Source organism: Penicillium hordei (assembly GCF_028827395.1).
Source record: "Penicillium hordei strain IBT 12815 chromosome Unknown utg000005l_segment0_segment0, whole genome shotgun sequence".
NCBI classification, from domain to species: domain Eukaryota; kingdom Fungi; phylum Ascomycota; class Eurotiomycetes; order Eurotiales; family Aspergillaceae; genus Penicillium; species Penicillium hordei.
In genome coordinates, this window is record NW_026623146.1 from 4,404,384 (window position 1) to 4,428,502 (window position 24,119).

A 24,119-nucleotide genomic window follows, 5' to 3' on the forward strand; every position below is an offset into this window, starting at 1 on the left:
TTATACAGAATTATAACGTACCATGCTCAGTAACTTGGGCTGCATCAGCTTGCCTTATCCTTCGGTATTGGCGGCGGTGCTTCGTGGGCATGGTGTAGTCCTGGCAGCTTCAAGCTCTGAAGACAAAGTCCAACTGACCCCGAACCAGAGACAGCTACCATATTCAGCTTTATATGTTCAAGGTCCTTTGTAGTGAAAGGGTGGTATATCTCTGGGCTTTATGCTTTGGCTTACTGGAAAGGCGGAAGTGGAGTTATGGGTCTTCAGGTCCTTCGTGTTTATTTGGAGCAGAAAAGTTAACAGTTTCTCCGATTCATCAAATGTTAATATGTACGCAACTAAATGCGATGTGGTCGATACATTGTTAAACTGGTCAAGTCGCGATAGGCAAACAGTACGGTCGGTGCCTTCTGGCGCTGTGAAGTCTCTCAAGTGTTTTAGCCGATATACACTACCAACATTCTTGGCTATTGCATTGGTTATTTAGGACGTCTGTGGCGAAGGGAGCCCTGGATGATTGGACTGAGTAAATAGCTTTTGTTATCTGTCCACTGTCTACAAGAACACTATTTTCGTACCTTGCAGCACTCATAGAATAAGGAAATTGTAGGATTATTCTCATAACCAGTATACGTAGATTTGTTCATCCACAATACAAAAGTAACCTCCATCCGAGTTAGAGGCTAGGGAGGGTTGAGCTCGGCAATGCTCTTCTGAGGACATGGTTATTGTCCATTATGGCAGATGGACTATAACAAAGGAACACTATAAAGCCGCGTTTAAAATTAAAGCGACTTCCAGATTTGAGGGTGGTATGACCAATGATGTGGTTAGTGAGAAAAAGGAAGTCACAAATTCCACATCTGCTTTTGTGCTATATCCTACCCGTCGTCGGAGTTATAAATTCCTCTTTCCCAACCTACTACCAGCTATCCTAAAACCTGGCAGCCTGATCACTATGACCAACTCCGAGGTCCACCGTCTGCGCGACTCTGCAGTTATCGCCATCATCGACATTTTCGGATTGACATACTTTTCTCTCTTTATTCTCCAATTCCTTCTCTTTCATTTCCCTTCATCGCCAGATGCGATCATCAATTCACTCTCCGTCATCTCATTCAGCGGTGGCTGGATAATATGGTACTTGTCAAGTTTGCTTTACCGAACAATATTTGCATTCCAGGGAGAGGATGCAGCCAACTTGCAAAAGTTTGAGTTCGGGGGAGCTTTGATACTTATCTGGGCGTCAACTATCCCAGCGGTGGTCTTGCTATTCCCTACTCAGCCTTCCATCCAACTTGGTTATTTGTTTGCATTCACCATGGTCGCCGTTGGGAACTTGGTAGACTTCTTGGCTTGTGATCCCGCCATCACTACGGCACGAATGAGATTCCCTTACCATTGTGTCTCTCTGGGACTGCTTTCGCTTGTTCCAACCATTCACGCTCTCACCGAGGCACTACCAAGCCCCCCGGTGCTGGCAGTCCAGATTGGCCAATTCGTGATATGTAATACTCTCGGTGCTGCATTCTACATGGTTCAACCGCTGGAGACTATAGGTGTATTTGGGAGCTGGCGGTCTAGCCTCTATGTATTGCACTTGGTCTTGGCATATACGGCTGTTCGCTATTCTCGAGCTGTGTTAAAAACGGTACTAGAGTCCTCCCTCTGAAAACAAGCACGGAAGCCCTATATCACACAAGTATATCCTCAGCCTTGGAAGAATGGGGGTTTCCTCCAAATGCTTCAAGTATATCTTGGATGGAAACTGTTGCGGTAGATGTGGAAATATTACAGGCTGTTACATAGCTCCAATTCAAGTTGCTCTTCTAATCTTTGATTGAACTTTCGGTTCTTGCTGATTTTTCATAACAACCTGTTTATCCTGTCTCGTTGAAACGGGAGTCTAGATTAGACCCCGTCCTGTCCCCCACTGACTGCACCAGGCATACTCCCAAGGAGTCTCCACGCCTTTGTCTCGCTCTCAGTTTCGGGGTCTTCTTTACTTCATAATTATGCATGCAGGTGACCTGCAAAAGTATTGTCTCAAAGAACCTACGTCAACGCTTCCACTAGTGGGAAGCGAGCATACGACCCGACGTTATTCCTCTGTTTCTGGGCCCTTGACAACACACTCTAGATAGGGTGGTCGCGAGATAAAGTGTGAAGTCTTGCAGTGGTGTTCTGGGCTCGGTGGGGAGACGGAGATGGGTGGGAAGGGCCTGGGCCTCCACCTCTAGGGTTGTGGTGGCCACCGTCCTAAACGTTGACAAGTCGCGGGTCAGTGCGGTCCTCTGGGCTATGTTCAGGTGGCGGAGGTGCGTTTGTCCCAAAGTGGGTTGTGCCAGACCGTCGACGCATAGTCCAAATTATTAGCGACCGCGACTTAGGAGCTATCTTCCAAGCCATAAGCCAGTCCAGCATAAAACCAATAGACGTCCGCGTCGGAGTAGCTCCAAAGGGGAATCGACGCGAAAGAGATTGGAAGCTCAAAGTTGCAATCGAAAGACACCTCAAAATCCCAGGCTGCAAGACATAGGAAAGCAATACGTAGTACCCTGAATAGAGGAGAATCGTATCTCCATTTCGAAGGATCATCGACATAGAAGCGCCAAATAAAAACGAGGTCGGTAAAAAGTCGCCCCTGTAGCTCGTTCATGGGTGTGGGGATGATTTTTTTTTTTTGCAGTAAAGTAGGCTTCCCGTGAGTGTCAACAGCAATCCGAACGTATTATACTACAATAATAATGACTGTGAACCAAAGCCTCCTAACACTTCCACACTTCTCGCCAATAATCTGTAGTTTTGGTATATGGTCTCATTTCGTATCCCATTACTACCGAATCTAGAGCACTCTGGGGGATTATGATTGGGTTTTCCGCCTTATTGACCATCATTTATTGGATTTAAAATCATCGCATGAGTTAAATCCATAGCTAAAGTGTTAGAGATAGCAGATTAAAGAGCTTCATCACTTTCTTTGTTAGCTGCCTCGTGCAACGGTTCTAAGATGGAGCCCTCTGAGTCTCTTAGGAGCCTACCAATACCCGTGCCGAAATTTTCAAAGGGCCGTCCAAAATTGACCACTTCTTCTTCCTGCTTAGCAGATCGACTTTTGTGGTATTCACGTTGTTGGCACAATTGAAGATTTGGCGTGTGGAGCTCCCCATTCACATTTCCAACAACTTGGCTATCAATATTTCTTGCGACGTAGGATTCATACGACCGCCGGTAAAACCTCAAAATCTGGGCAGCCTGGTGTGCGAATTGTGGGTCGTCTTGACTCAGTCGCTTGAACTTCTCGACCAGCGATTGGAATTGTTCAGCGGCCAATGCGTCTGCCTCGTTCGGGGGCTGTTGCAGCTCTGGTAGCTTTTCCCTAGGGTTAGTACACAGCTTAAAAGTAGACAGAATTGTTACCTACCAGCTGCTGATCATGGTCCTGCAGCGCTGGAAAGACCGGGGGCTCATTGACGTGTTCCGGCGGGGCGCTCTCTCTGCCTTGGTCGTGCTTGACTTTCGCTTCAGGCTCGTTGTGAGAACCGTCCATTGTGAGAGTTTGTCGGCAGGTAATTAAGACCAGGCTTTGGCATGGGAGCCTATTTATACCAAGCGGAAGGGCCAATTTATTTGGGCAAGTGAAACAACTGAGGCGCGTCACGTTTCTGAGGCTGGCCTTGTCTGATGTGGTGTATTTGAAAGCAACGCACCCATCCAGAAATAAATGGTGCTTGTTCACATGTCCAGCGTGAGTAGCAATAGCTCCTACCGGAGGGGCTCGAAGGGTGTTCGTGCAACCCTTGGACGCTGGTTTGCTCAAGGAATGTACCATGCCCTCGTTCAGCGAAATGGTCATGATTAGGCGCTTTTTTGATAAACGGGCGTGCCAAGATTCTTGATGAGTGCTTAATTCGATTGTCCAGTGTTCCTCACATTTTTGGCGAGGTCAGAGTACTATAGCCTGTTTAAAGTGAATGAACAATAGGCGCTCTTGCTCAAGCATCCACTAGTTGCATTTAAACAAACGCATTCGACAGCCCTTAATAAATCAGTCGTTTTTGTTTGCCGGAACGATGGATGAGGTTAAGATGTTCGTTCACCAAACCCTGCATTATCTTCATTGCCAGCTTCGGAACGATTTCAAGAGCGATCGCATGTTTCTTTTATTCTATTACTTTCTGATATTATAATTAAGTTTAAATATACATAAATTCGTAATTATATCTAAACATATGGAAGAATATAAGTTGGAATATATTTTCCGGCTGCATTGCAGGTATTAATTGAACAACCCATATTCTTAAATACAAATATATACTTTAAAAGTCATCCTTAATAAGATTAGTAAATTCTTACTGAATCGTCGCGCCAACACCAGCTAATATATGTTATTTATTAAACTTCAGTTCATTCTTAGCAAAATGTTTAATAATCCAAATTGTAAACAGGAGTTCCATTAGCTACGTACCACACACCCAGTGCAGCTGAAGCATTTAACTCTGTTGAACACATTATGAGAGATGTTAACGATGGTTGATTAGTGCGTTAATTACAATACATTACTATCAAGTCTAGCACTAGAACAGGCTAGTCCGTCTGTGAAGTCTTGAGGCTCTGATTTTGAAGCTGCCAGTCTGTTTTAGCTATAGATTATATGATTTCAACATGGCCTTTTAGGTCACGCTGCAAACGTTGGGAGTGGAGATAATAGGCTATGTAACAGATGAGCGCTCTTTACCTGGTTTTTAAATTACGAATGCGCAGAGTTCGTTTTGGTTCCGAGGTTAGGTCAGAATAAACAAGGGTGCCCTCACGACACCGGGCCACGTTTCCGGTGTCGTTCTCGCGAGGCATCCAGGGCTTGCCGACGCGCCTCTATACGAGTTGCTCGACAGGGACAATTATATCAAATATACGGGCGAAAAGTAAATTTGTTGGTTGGAAGAGCTACCTATCTATTCTCTATAACTTGACATCTCCCGACCCCGGGGTCAGATATATTCCTTCACTCTGCCCACCGCTGGCTAGGACCCAAGGAAGATTATTGTCATTATTGCGCTCCATCGCCAGCTCGTGTGGTCTACTCTTGCCAGTCGGCAAGGCCAGCGTTTCACCGCGCAACCAGAATGACACCCAAGGCGAACGTGGATGAGCGAGGTCTGCAAGTAGATCAGTGTTCTTTCTGCCGATATATCATATAGGCCGACATCTTACAGGCAAGGAGCCAGCATCTGTGCAATTTCAATCTGAGAAGTGGAAAATGACCTTATTTATTGAGATAGATACGTCAACGCCCTCGTCGCACCTTTATCACGACAGTATCCCAACCTTGGTGTTCGTTGAGTAAACTTCTTGGTGGCACTAAACCTTGCAAACCCGCTTGCTCTTCCGCGTCTCATTGGACTTGACCGGCGAAGATTGATGACACGCTCTGGGACGTAGCCGTTTGAGCCAAGCTTGCCGAACCATTTCTTTGGTGGCGGCCTCATCCTGGCTTTGTTCACCGTCATCCTGGTTTTTGTCGTTTTTGTCGTCGTCATTCTGGCCGAAGATTTCCGAAGAAGTCCACCAGGCTGACTCAGGACCCTGACACTGCTGCTGGCGCAGTCGGAGGGTGATACGGCTTTTTTGACGTGACGGACTGATGTGGATCTCTCCAGTGGTGGCTCTTTCAGTTAACCGGCGTGAATGGCCGAGAACTCTCCTCTTCCTCTTGGTCGATGTAGATCGCACATTGGGCGGATGGCCCAGGAGGCTAAGCCTCTCCGGGGTGATCTGCCGAGTTCGCCTGTGAGAGATGTGCGCCATTAGAGCTGAACAAAGTGAATCAATTCGCAGATTTGTACGGTGGATCATAAGAGGTATTTATCGTACCGGGAAGTGCTACAGTTAGACAATCTTTGCCTCATATTTCGAGACGATAGAAGCCACCCTCAGTTTTGCCCAAGCGCCACCCCCAGAATACCCGTGCTTGGTTTTATTGCACCACCCTGCAATATCATCGTGATTGAGACACCGAAAAGCTTAGGTCTACATTGTAGTCGGCCGCTAGCCTCATTTTGAGATTTGAGGTCCGGTAATACTTACTCGATTCCAACGGGTGACGGTGAAGTGCCAGGCTATTTTGACCTTGACGTTAGCATGCACTACTCAGATCCAAAGTATTCTCTGATTGCAGGCCACTCAAAACTGGTACCGGAGGAACCAGTACGCCTCGTTACTGGCAGCTCCTTGGGTGAGAAAGTAATCCGGGCTTATGAAAATGAACCTCCATCAGTTACATGGAGACCATACGGAGCTTCGGGGCGGTGATTTCTTTTTTCAAGTAAACAACCGCCAATACGTTTATTTTTCTTTATAAACAGGGGTGGTTATTAGCCACATCCTGGATCGTGCGAAGAAAGCACCAGTACGACCATTGTGAGTATCCGCGATAAACGGCAACAGCCAATTGCGGCAACAGGATAGATCGTATCAGGTATGTATATAGACCACGCTATGTCGGTCAACCGATCGCCAAAAAGACCCCCTCAGAATGGCGCTCTCAAGCAACGAGAAGCGTGCACTGTGGAGGCGGCAATGTCGGGAAGCACTGGCAACACATATCTGTATGGTATCCAAATTCAGGGGCATCCAACCGGAATGACAATTAATGATGGCATTCAGATGAGCGGCTAGGCCTTACTGTCGCCCCAGGTCGGGTCCGATTACAGCCCTCCATGGCAGACGGCTATGCATGGTCGGTATCAAAGTCCCAAGAACACCTGTTGAAATCGAACTTAAGTGATGGGACGGTCGGCTCGTATAAGAAGATATGTGATGCGCTCGGGCGCTCGATAGAAGCTGTGAGTCCGCAGACGCTACGGGAACATGATGCACGCCCTGATAAAAGGATCAGCGACGAGGTGAGACACCAGTTTCTGCTGATTTCCCCAGATATACTGAAATAAAAACAAAAAAGTACCCAAATTCAAAAGAGCCTCCTAAGCTATTCCAAACAGCTTCTGGGGGTGGTTCTTTCACGGCCACTATTCAACGATTGGAAGACGAGAACCAGGAGCTCGTTGTCGAACTTGAACGCGCCCAAGCCTATTCGGAGAAGTTACTTGAGGAAAGGCGAGAGTGGGAGGCAAAGTGTCGCGGGATTTCCGAGGAGCTCGATGATAGCAAGTCCGTGGTGAAACAGCTAGAGAACGATCTGAGTCACGCGTACATGGGGATTGCGGAAGCTATGAAAACACTGAAGGGCCTCCAGCTTCCAGAAAAGAGCACTCATGTGCACGAGACGACGTGTGAAATTTAACACTACTTTCCCGGTGCTGTTGCCTCTCTTTGCCACATGGTAATCTAGGTTCTAGGTTTGAAGAGGGAGGAAATGGTAAGCCAGGTACAGTCTGTGTGTGTGTGTGTTTCATTTACCCTGACCCCTCGCAATATTGAAAGCGATATGCAGGATACAACAACTATATTGCCCGAGTATGTACATGTAGAGTGATCCACTTCCTGAAAACGAACTTAGAGCCTCGTCACGGCCTCTCGTGGCCTAATTGCCGCTCCCATATTAGGCTGCCCTCGTGGCGCGCGACTGCAAAACCGCTGTGACGCCTCGGCGAAGTCCAGCACGGCATTGACCGTTTTGGCTCGCGAGACGGTGTCTGGTTTACCTTTCTCACCTTCAGTTGAGCCTCCCAGCAGACTCGATCCACTATTGAACGCATCCCCGACTTCTCTTCTGAGCTTCCTCCGCAATTCCCTCAGTCTTGGGCAGTCCACCAAAACATGGGTGACTGTTTGTTGCGCACCGCAGACGCACTGGTCATCCTCGCGGAAATCAAAGGTCTTGGCGTAGGTAGACAGCCAGTTGTGGCCCGTGCGTAGCTGCGTGAACAGGTACGCCGGTTTCAGGGCAGGCTTCCATATAATTTCCGAGTGTGCGCTGCCGGCAGCGGCCAGGTACATAACGCCTCGCGTGCCAAGATGGTGGACGCCATCTTAGATTTCGCGGAGACAGAAGTCATGCGCCATAAGGGCAGCCAGCAAACACAGCCGGCAACTACGCCACGGTAGGCCTCGGCGAGGCTCTAAGTTCGTATAAGAAGTGGTAGAACCCTCCTATACATACATACTTATTGTGATAGTCTGCATATCGCTTTCATAGTTGGATTATAAACCACAACCCAATAGGCTGGGTGCGGTTTCGTATTTTGGACTAGTGGTCAAAACAACGTTTATGTGCGAGGGGTCAGGATAAATGACGTCATTCATCCATCCTACTAGTGGTAATGTAAAATGACAATTAGTAGGCCAGGCGATTTATAGATATAAGCTCCTAGGAGACATGATCCGCCCCTTAACCCCGAGTAAATATCCCGATGGGCCTTGTTTCAATTTCTACGTGCCTATAGGCCCCCGTGAACCGGAAATTAGACCGGATAAACCGATGAAACCGTCCTTGCAATAGCCAAACTAGGGGGGAAAAGGCGTATTGTTGAGTCTTCCTAGAATCAATACACTCACGTTGAACGCGTACGTTTAGAATCCCTCCTAGCAGTGATGCACATAGAGGTGGATAGTGCCTCGAGATGGATGATCAATAATATGAGTAACGCGTAAACCATTTTGAACCTAGCTAACTAGGTAGTAACTAAATACTATAATTATCTAACACTAGTCTGCCTTGCGCCTATCTTGATCTAGCTGTCCGCCACGTGTGTCTCATTCTTTCCGTTCCGCTTATACATATAGTTGATTCAGAATATTGTTCTGCTCTTTCTTATATTCCTTCGGTCATCCGTCCAACCCACCCCAGTCTGCAAACATTAGACGCTTCTAATTATGCCACGTCCTAAGCGTACCTGTCCCCCTATGGGTACTCCGAATAGCAAACGTAGGGATCAAAATCCAGACCCAGACGGCTTGCTTCGCTCAATTAAGGACATGCTCACCCATGATTCCTCCGAAGTTCTCTTCTCAGTCGGAGGCAAGATCAACCTGACCAGCGATCCCGATACCACCCATGAAAAGAGGGATCCGGTAACATTTCGCTGGGACTCTGGGCCTCACGGAAGCCATGTTAAAAAGATATCCTTTCCTGTTGTCGAAACACAGGTCGCAGTGACGGATTCTTTGGCCCATCTCTTGAAGGATTGCGAGCCAGCAAGCTTTGGCCGCGGTAATCAGGAATTGATTGATGAGGGGTACCGCCAGGCTTCCACGCTGGATATCCAGAAATTCTCGTCTGACTACTCCCCGTACGATAATCGGGTCATGGAGAAAGTCAGCCAGGCTCTGGCATTCCGCGGCGTTGCTGATAACAGTCACCGCGGTCTCCGGGCTGAGCTGTACAAAATGAATGTAAGTCACTCTTCTGGCACTTGTGGCTGACTCTTCGCGGATGACTGCTAAGAAAGGGGCCAGATCTACTCCGCGCCCTCGGGAATGTTCAAGGCGCACGTGGATACACCTCGCTCGGAGCACCAGATGGGGTCGCTTGTGGTTTGCCTCCCAACTCCGCACGAAGGTATGTGATCTCGCGAACCGCGTATACTTGGGCCTCAGAAATATCGAAGAGCACTGATCACAAAACCTAAGGCGGCGAGCTTACTATTCGGCGCCAAGGTCGGCAGAACGTCTATAGCTGGGGACCCTTAAGTACGTCACACATCCAATGGGCAGCATTTTACTCCGACGAGGAACACGAAGTCGGTAAGGTCACCAAGGGGCAGCATGTGACGCTCACGTACAATTTATACTGGGTTTCATATGGCCCGGCGAGCATGGAGTGTCTCATTGGCGAAGACCTCGGTTTATTATCGTGGGTTGCGAAACTTGATGAACTCACCAAATGCAAAGTATACCTCAAAAATTGTAAGTTCCACATCTATCTACCCTACGGATCCCCCTGGAGTTCTTAGGCTCCTTCTTACATACTAGTCACTCATCCTTTGACCAGTAGGTAGACTAGGCTTCCATACTATTCAACACTACCCGCACTCTGCATCAGCCGCAGCCAGGGGCAACATTGAAGAGCAGCTCAAGAGACTTGACATGTTGGTTTTCCAAGCATTTAAGCGCTTAAGCGGTAATGTACGGGTCACCGCTGTGGTTGATGGCACTGCGCATGAAGAAAAATGCAGATATCAAGAGCGCGATAGCAGCTCCGACCAAAATACGGGAAACGACTCCAAAGAACGCAAAGATTCCGAAGGTTTTTCTTCCGAATCTCCACCAGACACTGGTAAGTACTATGTAGGCAAAGGCCTCCACTCGCCCTTCCTGGAAGATCAACTTGCAGACGAAGAAGAATGGCCATCTCCAGGGCAGTTTGGGAAGAGATATGATTTCCAGCAGAGGACTTGGAGTGAAGCGTGGTATAGTGGCAAGAAGGTCATATGGCTCAACAGAGAGCCTAACTATGGTAGCAAGGAGTTTGCGATGGCAACTATCGTGGTAGGCATACACCCCGCCTAGCTATGGGGATTTTTCGGCTCGGGCGAGTTTTTCATGCTGACCATACACGTGCAGACAGGAAATGAGCCTACAACTCGGGCTTACTATTCGACGGCAGCAATCATTGCCGAATTCGTCTGATTTTTGCTCAAGAAACCGTAGGAGGCTACAAAGGAATGCATGCAGGCTCATTATCGACCTACTGACCTTATGCTGCGCTATGATTTAAACCTTTGACAAGTAAATGGGTATACTAGTCATTGCTAAGGTTTTAGTTTAGTAACGAAGGTGACTGAGGGACATTTTGTCGACGATATGCATTTTCGTCTGTTTCTAAATTGCAAACATGCGCTTTTACTTTATGAGCAGACTTTCTATTTCCGTTATGAAGCAAAAGTAGCCACTGGACAGATAGATGGTCTGCTTTAAATTAAAGTAAAATGCCCTTCATAAACCAGGCAGCTTTGCCTTCACCATCTCGATTATAAGACACTGAGCTACTTCCATGTGTACCAGAGGTACTACCAGTGAGCATGTATATGAAGTTGACAGTCTACGATCCCCCCTCTTATAACTTCACCTTGCTCATATGGGAAGAGATGGTTCGAGTTCCGATTCAAATACGTGTCGGAAAGGTGATATCGTAATGCGACGTCTTGCTTACAATATTCACCATGAGCTTTAGATCTGCCTCGCCTTTCAGAGTAGCAAAAAATCCGTCCTGATTGTTCAGCTTTGAGCTTCATTTATAGAATAATCCGACTTACCAACATCAATTCATTTAACTCAACCGTATTCAGCCTGTGTGGTAGATCTAGGGCCTCTGCGCTCCATGCAAAGCCAGGATGAAATTTCTCGTTCTTTTTCATCAATCTTTTGACCATCTCCGACAAGGCAGTCAGCTTCAGCGTAGCTGCATTCATATCCTCGGGGTCGATCTGACAACTACGTTCCACACCAGCTGGTAATAAAGCAAGGCATTAGGGCCACAATGACTATAGCCGCTCATTCGGTGGACGGACTTACCGATCCTGACTCCACCAGATCCCGTAAACAAAACTTCGTCGTTGGTGAGTGTGGCAAGTGCTCTATCGCAATCGCGGAGATACCTGATCCCAGTGAGAATCTACAGAGCTTCAGTATTTGTCTCGGAATGGAACTGTATCTCCCATGGCGCCAGCAACGGGTAAAGGGGGTAACTAGACGTACCGGCCATACAATCGAGGCTATTTCAGTCTCGTTAAGGACGTACTTGGATCCCAGGACCTGGGAAAAAGAGCATTCCGCCGATTCCCACACCAAGAACGTGTGATCTTCATGTTGGTAATGGCGCAGGAGCTGTGGGAAACTGCGGTAAGAGAGGTCGTTGACGATCTTCACCAAAGACCGTATCGAGGCTGGCTCCGCTTTGAGCGGTTGGATGTGAACCAACTCCATCTTGTCTTCTCTATTCTGGGCCAGTAACATCCCCTTTCGGGGAAAGTTCTCAATGCCTTTGACATATACTGCCCACGGATCTCCAATTAGTGGCTCAAGATTGGATGTTGGTACTTCTGAAGCCCGCTTTCGCTTCCTCCTCAATGGCTCCAATGGCTTCAATGACTTCAAGGGCTTGTTCAAAGGTTTTACCATTGGCTTGGATTTGGAGACAGTGATCGGGGCGGTCGCTTCTGTGCTACGATCCACAGACGATACGATGGACATGCCGTCATTCCCGGCAGCGTCTGCTATGTTGGGAAAGAATACTGTTTCCGGCCGAGTGACCTGCGAGCGATCGGGATCCATTGTAGAGACCTTTGCAGACTGGTTTGGGTAGCTTGGGCAATGTGGGCCGCGGAGGCTATAGCGGGAATTTATCTATCCCCAGACCCGGACGCAACATTGGCGTTTAAATAACAAGATCAACATCCTGATTTGTGGCGACCTGGATATCAACGTCCATGAGTACCGAGATATCTGCGTGAAAGAAGCGTTATACAGCTGTTTGTTCTGGAGGGAAGGGAAACATGTGCCGCTCTACCATTATGCACATTCTAAGACTTGAGGGTCCGTCCTTCCACCACCGGGAAGGTGCTACAGCTCCGCTGGTGTAAGTGTTGGTGATAACGAAAAATCATTTTCCATCGGTAGGGTTCTTTCTTGGCTAGCTTTTCATTGTTCATTTTTTGTGGCCCGGTCACATTTAGAAAGTTAATGCACATCGTGGAAGGGTGGCAGAAAAAGCTGGCTTTAATTCATACTTTTGTCTTGTTATTTTCCAATCGCTGGAAACATTTAACAACATTGGCGCCCTTTGAGTATTTACAATTTCCGTCGAGCTTGTCGATTGACTGGCTTGGGCAATATCAACAAATATTGATCATACACTGAAATCGGCCATGCAATCGAGACAGCCTAGACGTGTCGGCTGAATCATGAAGACAAGGAACGTCCGAGGTTATTCCGCGTTGTAATCCTTGGCCGCCAATTGATAGTGTTCAATGGGGAGACGTCGAGACTAATTTAGTCATTGTTCATTCTTTCCCTATTGTTAGAAGTGATTAATATTTAATAATTGATACGTCCAAATTGCAGTTGCCAGTTGCTGTCGGCCATTCCTGTGGGCACTTCAGGACTGAAGTGTCCAAAACGCAGACAGTCTATCCCCGCAAATCACGGAAACATTTAGAAGGCTGCAGTGCAGTGGTCAAAAATCCAATGTAAGTTTTAAGGACTCGGTAAACTTCCACATTCCGAAGTTCGTTCTCAATACGTCTAGTTCACGGAAAGCTAATAAAGTGGTGGGACTGGGCTGGAACTGTTTAATTCGATTTGCGGCGTGTAAACATGAAGCTGGACGGGTAAATGAGCGCTGCCCATAGCAATCGTCCTGTCTACAGCAGTCGATACGCGATTCCACCGTATTCTCATTTGACATAAAACTGCGTATGTTCTTACCATTTGGTGTTCATTTCCCTCTATCCTTCAGTTTGTGCAGAATGACACCGTGGCATATTATTTCGACTCTCCTGCCCTCACTTGTGTTTCGTCTGGTGCTGGAGAGGAGAGTCATGTTGGCTCTGGGTGAAAACTTTTTTCTGATTGCTTTCACGCAGTTTGCAGAGCGCTCTTGGGTAACAGTTCTAATTGTTGCCGCAATCTTTGTCACATTCGCTTTCTTGCAAACTCAATTAGAGTATCGTGATTCGGTGCAGGACATACATTCGAACGCAGCCCAACGTGGCTGCCCTGCGCATATCACTCGTCACGAAAACGAAGATTCAAACTACTGCATACCCCGACAAGCTCCGATTCCGAAGAGCAATGGCGAGCCCCGGACCGCGAAGTCTTTTCACGGTAGGGTCACGATGTTTCCGTGCGATCTTCGTCACCTGCGCCGGTCCGGCTTCAAAGACGACTATCACCATTCGTATCTTTACGTTGGGTATCCAGTCGGCCTGCGTGCCAGCTATAGCCCCTTGGTCGCAGTGGAGGAGCCACCTTTTCGACCTCGGTCCTTGCTGCCGATCAAAAAAGCATGGTTCAGTATCAGACCCGAGGATCACGCCTTCAACGGTGACGCAAACCTGTCGATGGCTCAAAAGTTAGAAGAGTTTCTCTTATCTGAGGTTGGTTACAGTCATCAGCTGATGCCGGTCATGGGCTAATTCTTGGCAGGGAGAGGATCCTGCTGAGTGGCCGTATGCGTACATTTTAGCACCCCCTAGTGTTACATGGCAACTGAATAACCCGCTCTCGTTCTGGTACCTGTACAACAACAGAAAGGAGCTCACTGCAATGATTGTACAGCTTCAGACGTCATATGGCGAGCGCAGGATGTGGCTCACGCGGAATTGCCGAACTGACGCGCCCGGGAATGGCCCCTACTGTTTTCAAGGAAAATTCGACAAGGATCTACAGGTCTCGCCCTTCACCCCCCTCACAGCGAGCTATGTCATTGATTCGTCTGATCCGTGCGCAGCTCCGCTGGACAAGCTCAAGCTCATGGTCACATTGAAAAGAGGAAGAGAAACGGTCATAAATGCTGTCGTCAACACTACCGGGCCGCCCCTTGACGCTGCCACTGCGAGTCTTGGCTCTTCTATGCTCTTCCTCATGAAGTGGTGGTGGGTCCCCATGTGCAGCGTGGTGGTATTCCGGATTCTCTCTAAAGCTGCGAGGATTTACCTGACGCATAATGAGAAAGAGCTTAACATTCAGACAAGAGCAGAGCCTATTACAACAGCTATTGCGAAGTCTGCGCGACTTTCCGAGAGGTAAGCTTTGATCCTCGTTTGCCTCATTTGCCTCATTTGCCTCATTTGTCTCACTTTTGGAATGGACATAATGATTGACCGCTTTGAAGGTCGTTAGAAACATACTTTTCCAGGATCCTATCCTCTTTGGTCCGCGGTCAGTCTCGTATAAAGAGTGTGAAGTATATCACCTCAGGCGAGCACTGCGCGAGAACGCGTATCATACACTCGTATCAACAACATTCTCGCGAGAAAGGTCCACACTGTCCCGACGAAGAGGCAAAGAAGGAAGGGCTCGGACAGGTTGTCTTTAAAGTCAACACTCCAACCTTCTACGCCCGATTCTTTCATTATAAGTCCCCGTTTGCAGCCATGCAGAGTGAACTGCTTGATGATGAACGGAGCCGTACAGTGTGGTCGTCACATCCGCAGGAATTTGCCGCTCTGTTTCCGTGTGATATGGCGGGTGTCTGGTGTGATCCTCTAGATTGGCGTTGGAGGATAATATCTATGCTGCGGACTGCTCCCCCGAAGACCAATTTTCCGCGTCGAACCCCGTACGAACCATGCAGAGGAACATCTTTGACCGACACCTTAGTTATGCAACAATGCTCCAGTGACCAATTCCGCGATTATAGGCGAGCTTTAATCCGATTGTTCTTGGGGCACTGGATAGGGGGTTTTCCGCTAGGTTTCATTAAGGAGGGAGATTTTGAACTGATTGGGTTGAGCCGTGATGCTATCCTCGTTATCTATGAAGCATTCCTCAAAGTTGGTCTTGTCTCGTTAGGTCTCTACCTTGCTGGAAGCAGCACGACCGAAGTGGCCAATCCTACTGGTCTGCTTTCTGAAATCCTAAGCTTGGCAGGGTTAAACATTTGGGCATGCTTGCGATCTATACTTTGATCGCCACCAGGAGCATTCAAATGGTTTCTCAATGACGTGGGATCTGTTTTTGGCACTTTCATTCTTTGCAGAATTGGCTGTCTCATCAAAGCATCTTTTCCGGCCAAGTGGGCTGGGAATCCAATTAGGAAACGAATGTGGAGGGGTGGGGCAGCCCATGACCTGTGCCACTGAGTTGTATAGTTCAATAAAAGCGTTGTGAAAATTTCCAGGAAATGCTGCTACCTCGGAACGGAGCACGAGAGTTTGGTCTGTTTCGGTGCGCACACTTGAAGCAAGGGAGGGGCACGGGGTTGTGCCGTGCGCTCCTAGAACATAGCTTTCCGAATTGAACTTGTATCCTAGGAACAAGGATACCCAGGTAGATGTCAACCAGGTCGCTGATCAAAGGTTGTGCCTTTCTTGCCAGTTGGCGTAGTGGTACCAATATCCGTTGCATATGAGGATTTTTGAGATCTAGATTCCTGGGAGTAGCAGGCACTTCATCACCCCAAAATGATTATTCTCCCTAGGAACAATCTCGGGCTCCGTCTCCTAGGAATGAGGCCATTCGACCTTTTTCTTTGAGTCCTAGGAAACTCAGTGCTTCCCCGAATGTTCCCGGGAGACCTTTTCCTACATTCGCATTCCTAGGAGTCTTTATTTATGCTTTGTATTGCTCCCAGGAGTCCCAGCCCGTGTTTTTTTTATTTTTATTTTTTTTTGTAAACTGATGCCTTGGATTTCATTCATTCTTTCCTCCGTATGTCAATATATGCATTCCTAGGAGACTACATTTATGCTTCAAATTTGCTTCCAGGAACCTAACGGGTTGGTAAGAATAGAACCAACCAATTTGCCTAACCCCCTAGGCGCGATTATTATATAGCAGGTCCGGGTGGCGGAGCCGGCTGAAGGAGCCCTGAGTTTACGGAGCCAAGCAGTGTGTGGGAAATCGGCTGAGCCCAGACTCATACTGAGTCACTCCTGGGGACGGTGGCCTTCCCTACAGACCATAATATACAAGCACGACAATCGGAGGGGTGGCGGATGGCTATCGGAGGTGGCCCTCTGAACTGCTTGGCGAAGGAGTGACGTGATCTGAAGTGAGTTACCGCCGTTGGCCTTTATGTGGATAATTATTATTCGGTCATTGAAAATAGCAGGTGGACGCTTATAAAATGCAGGGGGGCAATGTTTGTAGCATGGAGAGGCAATTCAATTGTTTAATTGTATACTTTGGCTTTAATGTAATCGACGTTTAATATCGAAGCACCAGTTGGAATTGGTTATATGTTGAAGATCGAACCATGAAGACGAATCTGAAATGTCACAGATACTGTCAAAGAAGTCTCTTAATACGAAGAAGCCCCTTGATATGGGAGTCAGATATTTCTGCCTACGATTGGATTACTGCCCCTTCAACTACAACCCCATTACCCAAATGCTTGCTCTCGTCCGCCTTTTGGGAATCCTTCTTCGGCCATAATATGGCAACCCTACTTTCTGATCAGTCCAAATTGTCTTTCATTGGAGCGATAAGCAACCCTCGACTTCATCCGCAATGTATTTGGGTCAGTGGAGCTGGGCAAGTCTGCCCCAATGACGTTTCGATGGACAGTCGCAATCTCGCTAGCAGCGAGATATTTGCCCTAAAGGGTAATGTCTCTAGACCCACTCGAGAGAACATATCAAGAATCGCCCGATTACTATTGTGTGAGGATTGCAGGGGTTACGAAACGCGGTATCCAGAAATCGTTCGACGGCTCAGCGAGAAGTCGCAAATATCACGTCGCAAATATCACGCCCATTGTTTTATCATGGCACCCGACTGTGCCACCATCTAGGAAGGGAAAAATCTCCCAGTCAATCGCGGCATGCCGCGCCCAAAAGCCGAGTACCATTCATCTGCTCCTCTAGCCAGCCTTACACGGAGATCTCGGAGCCTCCAAACCAGCGGTAGCTAGAAGGGAAAGGATGGGCCTGGATTGAGGGATCTTGCCAAAAGCTCAGTGCTGTAGATCAAAAATATAATATTCGTATTCGGGCCAAATAACAGGGACATTTACTAGAACTAGTGGAAGGTTAATTTTTGATTGAGTTGGACTTCGACAGCCAGCCAGTCTAATTCGATCCTTCTGTCGATGTACAATATACTATAACGCTAAATGCGGCAGTATTCCCATATACAGTTCCATATCTGTTCGCGTCGACCGAAATGAGCACATCGCCCCTTCGTCTGGAATTAAAGCACCAGGCGTTTTGTAAAATCCGAAGCAATTCTAGCCTCTTCTATACCCCCGGTTAGGGAGGCTAGAGGGAGTACCTGATCTTATGCTGCTCTCAGTCTCGGTCCTGAACATTTTCCATGGAGCTAAACTTACATTCGGTGCCAGTGTATAAGATTCCCTCCTGCTTTCCTTTTGAAGAAATGTGTCACCATCGAAGGCAGAAGGCAACAACGACCTCTTCGGTGATCTAGGCTTGGATATGTTCTCTTTCAACGGCTGGGAAGGCGGATGCCCTTCCAGCGCCATTTGTATTTGTAACCTAAGAGTGAGCCTTTGCGCACGGCATAAGCACTTCTGATTTGCCATGTTCGGGTTGATGAGGTGAGTTTCTTGTGAGTGAAGATTTTAGACAATGAAAAGATGAACAGAAGAACTGCTCTGAGAGATATGCCCATCTTATATCTTGTGAAAACTCAGACAGCATCATGGGAGATGATGATGCAAATGTAAGCTATGAATAGGTATCTAAAGAGGCAGTGTAGGCACATCTCAGCAACCAATTATCTTCACCTGTTCCAATCTTCTTCATTGGCGGTAGCCATGCGAGGATGAGCGAGTATTCCACACCACAATTGACGTTCCCAGGAACGAAGCCTGCAGTCTCTCCTTGGCGAAAGCTGCTGGCTTAGGAAATCGGTCAACAATAAGGTACCCTTTTTGTCCGGGGCAAGAAGGGCAATGGCTCCCGTGATGTAGCACAGTAGAATGTCGAGGCGCCGGTGCTTTTGCGTGGGTCTGGCATAAAACAAACCGACGTTTGACTTTGGTGCAAGCCCACTCCAAACCACATGATAAACAGCCACGGTGGCCGGTCAGACACCAGGAGAGACTCGTAAATGGTACAGAATAGCGAGAGGAATGTTCTCTGCAAGGGCAAATGCCATGCTCTTCTCCAGCCTGGGGTGCGAAGGTGGCGGATAATGGAAGAGCACTGCTCGGAGGTGCCGCCATCTGCAGAGGGGACGAGTCTGGAATAACTGCCGTCAGACGGACTGGAGGAATTCCAGAAGTTGAACACGAACTGAGTGTGGTTTTGAAATGTTTTTTCGCCCCACTAAGGTGCGGACTAAGCTACTGTTTATCAATGTGGAGCTACCATGATCCGTCACCGGAGCTTAGAAGTAACAGGATGCTGAAAAAATGACCGCGGTAATTCCCAAGGAAGAATTAAACAGTCCAACTGACCGCCATTTGCTGGGTTTTTATCCTGTTGTCCCACAGCGCCATTATGTGTCTGGTTATTTGCTGGAATCTGTTACGTTTGATCTCTCTGGTTGTCCTCCACGCTTGAGCCGACCTCATCGATAGGGATAGATCGTTCGGGTATTTATAATGTAATGATCGTTGGTTCGCTCTTACGACTGCGTACAGTATTTTCATAGTATCTACGAGATTTATTTCTCACACCACAGGTCGGCTATGGAAAAACAAAAGAGAATTTACAGCGACGTCGCGATCATCGGAGCAGGCCTGTCAGGTATCGATATGGCATGTCAGCTCCAACGGCAATTACGCGTCAGCGACTATGTGATTTACGACCGCGCTCAAGAATTAGGCGGAGCCTGGGCAGCCAACAAATGTGATGTTTCCTCGCCCTTTCAAAATGATACTGGCTGACAAACCGCAGACCCCGGATGCAGTGTTGATATACCCGGCGCTTTGTATTCGTTGTCATGGTTCCCGAACCCGGAGTTTACCAGTCTTTTCCCATCTCAGAAAGAGATATTATCCTACATCCAACGCGTCGCTCGCGCTAACCATGTCAATGAACATGTGAGGTTTCAGATTGAGTGGAAAGGTGCCCGGTGGGTAGAAGCCTCTGGTACATGGCTTGTGCATCTCTGCGACTTGAATACGAAAGAGGAATTTTTCCACGAGGCTAAAGTGCTGATCTCCGCTGTCGGGGGCTATACGAACCCCAAGCTCCCTGATCTGTCTGGGTTGGATAGCTTTGAAGGTCCCGTGGTGCATACTGCCAAATGGAGGGACGAGTACGACCTTCGAGGCCTCAACGTGGCCGTCGTGGGTAACGGATGTTTGTTCATACCATCTGACTTGCTTGGTAGTGGTGTTAACAGACTTATAGGTTCCGGTTCACAGGTAGTTCCTGCTGTGATTAATGATGTCAACCGGCTGACACAGTTTATTCAAGTAAGTGTTTGCTTCTAGCGAGGTGGTTCGATGAATGCTGACTCTGTCACTGGGAGTAGAGCCCGCAATACTATGTCCCGATGCCCATGGGCAATTACCGGTTTGGAAAAGCGCTACGCGTTTGTTTCTCTTGCATTCCACTGACCTTGTTGCTTATCCGCTGGCTGGTCTTTTGGATCCTTGACACATCACTTGGGCAATTCTACAACAACTCCAAGGGGGACAGATTGAGGGTAAAGAGAGCTCTTTGTAGTCGGAAGTACATTGAGGAGAACGCTCCGGGTAAGTACGCAGAAGCTGTCGCCTCTCAATGCTGACTGAACCCTTTTAGAGCGATACTGGCCTTTGCTCACACCTGGCTATGACCTTGGATGCAGAGTAAGCGCGTGTTTGAATTCTGTCGGGCCGCTATTAACACTGTGTACAGCGAAGGATATTGGACAATGACTATATCCGATCGCTTCGCAACCCTAGAATGAAGCTGGTCAAGGACTCAATTACACAAGTCGACTCCAAGAGTGTGATCACAGGCTCCGGCGAAAAATACCCGGTTGACTTTATCGTGGGCTGCACCTGAATCGATGCTTTCGTAACAAAGGCTGACCACATATTGTAGATTCTCGCGACCGGGTTCGAGTTCTCGCAGTGGAAGGCCGATTCAGTCATAGGCCGAGGAGGAAAAACGCTGAAACAGCATTGGGAGGATCATGGTGGCATCGGCGCTTACAAGACCGTGGCGATGAACGAGTTCCCCAACATGTTCTATTTACTAGGCCCGAATTCGGGCAGTGGACACACATCGGTCCTTTTCGCGATCGAATGGTGAGCACTGTTCTCTAGCAATGTGTGGGGCTTGTGTGTTAATTTTCATTGCAGCTCGGTCAATCTCGTTATTAGGATCGCACGTCCTGTTCTTCAGCGACAGGCATCGATTGTTGAGGTGTGCAAAGGGGCTGAGATTGCGTGGTGCGACACCATACAGACTGCTCTCAGCAAAACAGTGTTGACGGGCAGCTGTTCCAACGTACGTTGTTTGCTGAACACCTTGATGAACAACAAGCCTGATAATGATCTCCAATACAGCAATATACCGACCCCAAAACCGGATGGAATTTCTTTTCCTATCCTTTCAGCTCATTGAATTTCTGGATAGGCACGCGGTTTCCTACAATGAAACACTGGGAGTATCGGTAGTCGTTACAGTTAGCCACCTGGGACCAGACGCTTAGTGCACAATATCAGCGGGTTTGGATCTGAGCGCACCTTTCTTTTCTTGTGCTACATACACTATGGTTTGGGTTGGATCTCTTTTAGCCCTACCCGAGACCAACAACCCTCACATTTCGCCAACCTGAACAAAATAAGCCGATAAGATATGATGCCGCCAAGCAGTTGTTAGCGCGTTGTATAATGTTCATCTTTACCCCCTGTAGACGGATACCGATGTATTTCAAGTTGGTCTAAATTCCAAGGTGCTTCATCAGGCGCGCGCTTCCAAATACATTTGAACTGGCGAGGTGAATAGGGAAATAATGATGAAGAGACGCAAGTTCCAACCCCAGGGAAATAGCTATCGATCTCGTGTGTCCACTAATGCTGCGTGGCTTGGGTGGAGTTTAAGAGGGGAGGGGGAGACCAGTGGACAAAATGGCTGCCATGAATCACTCCGACTCCCCTTGACCTTGGATCGTGCCAAACCAAAATTTACCCACTTCGTTGTGGTCCACCAGTCCTAGCTATCTTTACGCAGGTGATGTTGGTTCGGGGCAAAAATGTGATGTAGCTTATTGATGCTATATGGTTCGATTGTAGAGCGCATTTTCGAGACCCCAGGAAGCTGGATCAGATTGCACCTCGCCCACTGCTCAGCTCTGCCGGTGCGGAGGCACGGCTGCCGGTGAGATCTCCACCCTCATGGTCGCACTTTGGAGGCTCCCCTGGCCCCTCCGCCTCCAGCCGCTTCACCACCAAATCAAACATCAAATCAAATGAACGGGCGTCCTCATGCCCATGCTTGATCCCATGCTCTTTGAATAGGTAGTCCATCATAGAACCCATTCGCCGATTAACCTCGTAAAGAAGTTCGGTCAGTCGGACTATTTCCTCCAACTCGCTCCTGGATTGGTTGAGCGATTCCCGTATGGTGACTATCTCCTGTTCGGCTCTCGCCTGGCGGCGTTCTGCCTGGAGGGTGCGCGTATTGAGTGCGCCAATAATCCGAAGAACTTCCTGGGTACTGGTTAGCGGCATCCCGGTGAAGGGCGAAAAGCTTACCGAGGCATCCATGTCTGCATATATGGCCTTGGCGAAGAAGGAATATGGGACCATTTACTGTCTTGGCTATGCGCAGAGATAACAGAGGTCTTGAAGCAAAGTACGGCCTTTAGGATTTCAATGGCTATACTTATAAGAAGCTAGCTATGTATCTCTTCTCCGATATCTGCGAAGATGACTGGTCGTAATCCGTGGGCCGTGTGGCTGTGGGATATGTTCATGATGGCATTTGGTGAGAAGCGTATAATCTCAGAGTGCTATGTTTAACTTGGGGGACACAGAGAGTGCGGTTAACATGGTAGAGAATATCAGCCATCAGTATTAATAACTTGTAGTTTTGATGTAAACTCATGAGAGGGAAGGAAAGTTCAGTTGAAAGGGCAGCAGCAACAGCACGTTGAAATTAGCACCGGCATCTGGGTCAACGCCACAAATACACCACAACTTCCTTGCAGTTGGGCAACCGCGCGAATGACACTACCGCCTTCCACAATTTTCTTTATTGGTTGATGGCCCTTATGCAAAGCTAGAAACAAGAAGCTGCCCTGATGTTTCTGAGCTATAAGTGCCCGGTTCCTCCCTCCCAACGATCGCTGTCGACCCTACCTTGAATTTGAGATTGCTCTTTGACTATCAACCTCCACATCCTGCGTCCACAAAATACTGCTAGCACACATTCCTGTATCATGGCTGGACCATTTTCGAGGGTCGCAAAATGGTTTGGGCTGGAGGTAGTACATGTGATCGTTGTCCGTCGGTCACGTCACGGGGATCTACGCCTTATCCAGTCTACATTTCCTCCAGACCATCCTACGGTACATAGGTCTCCCTCTAGGTTTAGAAATATGTGCTAAGTTGTGTCAGGATATTACCCTAACCCTTGAGGAGGAAGACGCGAGCTTGTTGAAAGAAGATATTTAATGATAGCTGGCTAGCTAGAAAGTACTAGCAAATCAGCAGGCGCTGCCTATCACTGCGGAGCAATGGAGTAATGTACATATGGGACCATGGGATTGCATTCTCTCAATCGAGCTATCAGTACCTTCTGAATTCTAGCATCCCGTAATACGTGATATCGCCAGCCTTGTAATCGGCAGTTGGAGAAGGTGGCATCAAACCTGTCAAATGTATGTCTTACCAAAGAGCTGAACTCAATGGATAAATGACCGTTGGAAGTTTGATGAGTATAACTCATAATCTTCTGTATTGAATCAAGTATATGGTAGGGTTAAATTGAAGTCGATTATTTGGTCAAAACGCCGCGCCCCTCCCCTCACCACCAAACCCGCTATAGTAGTCGATTTTATTACACATAAGGAAGGCAAGGCTTTTCTGATGTTCAATTCAGCGGCCTCAGCGAGTGCTGACATAGACAAGATCCAATTTACGTTTGAACAGATGATCGATCGTCCTGTTTTTCCTTGGCGTAAAAAGATCTATCGCCCATCGTTTATTGGCCAGCTCGTAGAATAAACAGTTAGTCTAATATCGCTATTTTAAAAGAATCCGAAATGAACAATGTGGATCTTGTAGGCACACATTGAGTAAAAATATTGTTTATGTGCGCTCGGTGTTCGATTTATTACGTAATGGGTTGGATCAACCGGCGCGCTAAATTTCTTGGCGGCCATCCGATTTGAGTTTGAGTTGTTTATCTCGGACTCAGGCTGGACAGGAATTGAACATCAACCTCTGAATGTAGTGGACATTGTTAAATTTGAAAAGAGCGAAGTCAATTCCGTTGAACAAGACTAGGATGTACATCTCTATTGAACAGGTTGCGCCATGTTCAGGCTGTGGTTATTGCTCGTGCGCTGCGGTTACACAATTGTCC

At 47.8% G+C, this 24,119-nt stretch overlaps 9 protein-coding genes across 9 annotated transcripts; 5 read left to right on the forward strand and 4 right to left on the reverse strand.

The window, feature by feature from the left end:
• Positions 1-958: 958 nt before the first annotated feature.
• On the forward strand, positions 959-1,672 carry N7537_010478 (Hly-III-related protein; the record flags this gene model as incomplete). Its single annotated transcript, XM_056901532.1, has 1 exon — positions 959-1,672. The coding sequence occupies one exon, from the start codon at positions 959-961 to the stop codon at positions 1,670-1,672; it is 714 nt and encodes a 237-aa protein (XP_056750200.1).
• Positions 1,673-2,958: 1,286 nt separating this feature from the next.
• On the reverse strand, positions 2,959-3,550 carry N7537_010479 (uncharacterized protein; the record flags this gene model as incomplete). Its single annotated transcript, XM_056901533.1, has 2 exons — positions 2,959-3,396; positions 3,425-3,550. The coding sequence occupies 2 exons, from the start codon at positions 3,548-3,550 to the stop codon at positions 2,959-2,961; spliced, it is 564 nt and encodes a 187-aa protein (XP_056750201.1).
• Positions 3,551-5,361: 1,811 nt separating this feature from the next.
• On the reverse strand, positions 5,362-5,808 carry N7537_010480 (uncharacterized protein; the record flags this gene model as incomplete). Its single annotated transcript, XM_056901534.1, has 1 exon — positions 5,362-5,808. One exon carries the CDS (start codon positions 5,806-5,808, stop codon positions 5,362-5,364), a length of 447 nt encoding a protein of 148 aa, XP_056750202.1.
• Positions 5,809-6,535: 727 nt separating this feature from the next.
• N7537_010481 (uncharacterized protein) lies at positions 6,536-7,303 on the forward strand (the record flags this gene model as incomplete). Its single annotated transcript, XM_056901535.1, has 3 exons — positions 6,536-6,608; positions 6,667-6,905; positions 6,962-7,303. The coding sequence occupies 3 exons, from the start codon at positions 6,536-6,538 to the stop codon at positions 7,301-7,303; spliced, it is 654 nt and encodes a 217-aa protein (XP_056750203.1).
• A 1,532-nt stretch (positions 7,304-8,835) lies between these two features.
• N7537_010482 (uncharacterized protein) lies at positions 8,836-10,590 on the forward strand (the record flags this gene model as incomplete). The annotated part of the gene is made up of 5 exons (XM_056901536.1): positions 8,836-9,354; positions 9,418-9,520; positions 9,592-9,867; positions 9,953-10,449; positions 10,525-10,590. 5 exons carry the CDS (start codon positions 8,836-8,838, stop codon positions 10,588-10,590), a joined length of 1,461 nt encoding a protein of 486 aa, XP_056750204.1.
• A 475-nt stretch (positions 10,591-11,065) lies between these two features.
• On the reverse strand, positions 11,066-12,234 carry N7537_010483 (uncharacterized protein; the record flags this gene model as incomplete). Its single annotated transcript, XM_056901537.1, has 4 exons — positions 11,066-11,170; positions 11,217-11,410; positions 11,476-11,575; positions 11,659-12,234. 4 exons carry the CDS (start codon positions 12,232-12,234, stop codon positions 11,066-11,068), a joined length of 975 nt encoding a protein of 324 aa, XP_056750205.1.
• Positions 12,235-13,427: 1,193 nt separating this feature from the next.
• Positions 13,428-15,590, forward strand: N7537_010484 (uncharacterized protein; the record flags this gene model as incomplete). The annotated part of the gene is made up of 3 exons (XM_056901538.1): positions 13,428-14,057; positions 14,107-14,705; positions 14,795-15,590. 3 exons carry the CDS (start codon positions 13,428-13,430, stop codon positions 15,588-15,590), a joined length of 2,025 nt encoding a protein of 674 aa, XP_056750206.1.
• A 3,689-nt stretch (positions 15,591-19,279) lies between these two features.
• On the forward strand, positions 19,280-21,152 carry N7537_010485 (flavin-containing monooxygenase; the record flags this gene model as incomplete). Its single annotated transcript, XM_056901539.1, has 8 exons — positions 19,280-19,439; positions 19,488-19,886; positions 19,947-20,011; positions 20,071-20,293; positions 20,343-20,389; positions 20,439-20,573; positions 20,628-20,833; positions 20,909-21,152. The coding sequence occupies 8 exons, from the start codon at positions 19,280-19,282 to the stop codon at positions 21,150-21,152; spliced, it is 1,479 nt and encodes a 492-aa protein (XP_056750207.1).
• A 701-nt stretch (positions 21,153-21,853) lies between these two features.
• N7537_010486 (uncharacterized protein) lies at positions 21,854-22,339 on the reverse strand (the record flags this gene model as incomplete). The annotated part of the gene is made up of 2 exons (XM_056901540.1): positions 21,854-22,240; positions 22,286-22,339. 2 exons carry the CDS (start codon positions 22,337-22,339, stop codon positions 21,854-21,856), a joined length of 441 nt encoding a protein of 146 aa, XP_056750208.1.
• Between the last annotated feature and the right edge of the window lie 1,780 nt (positions 22,340-24,119).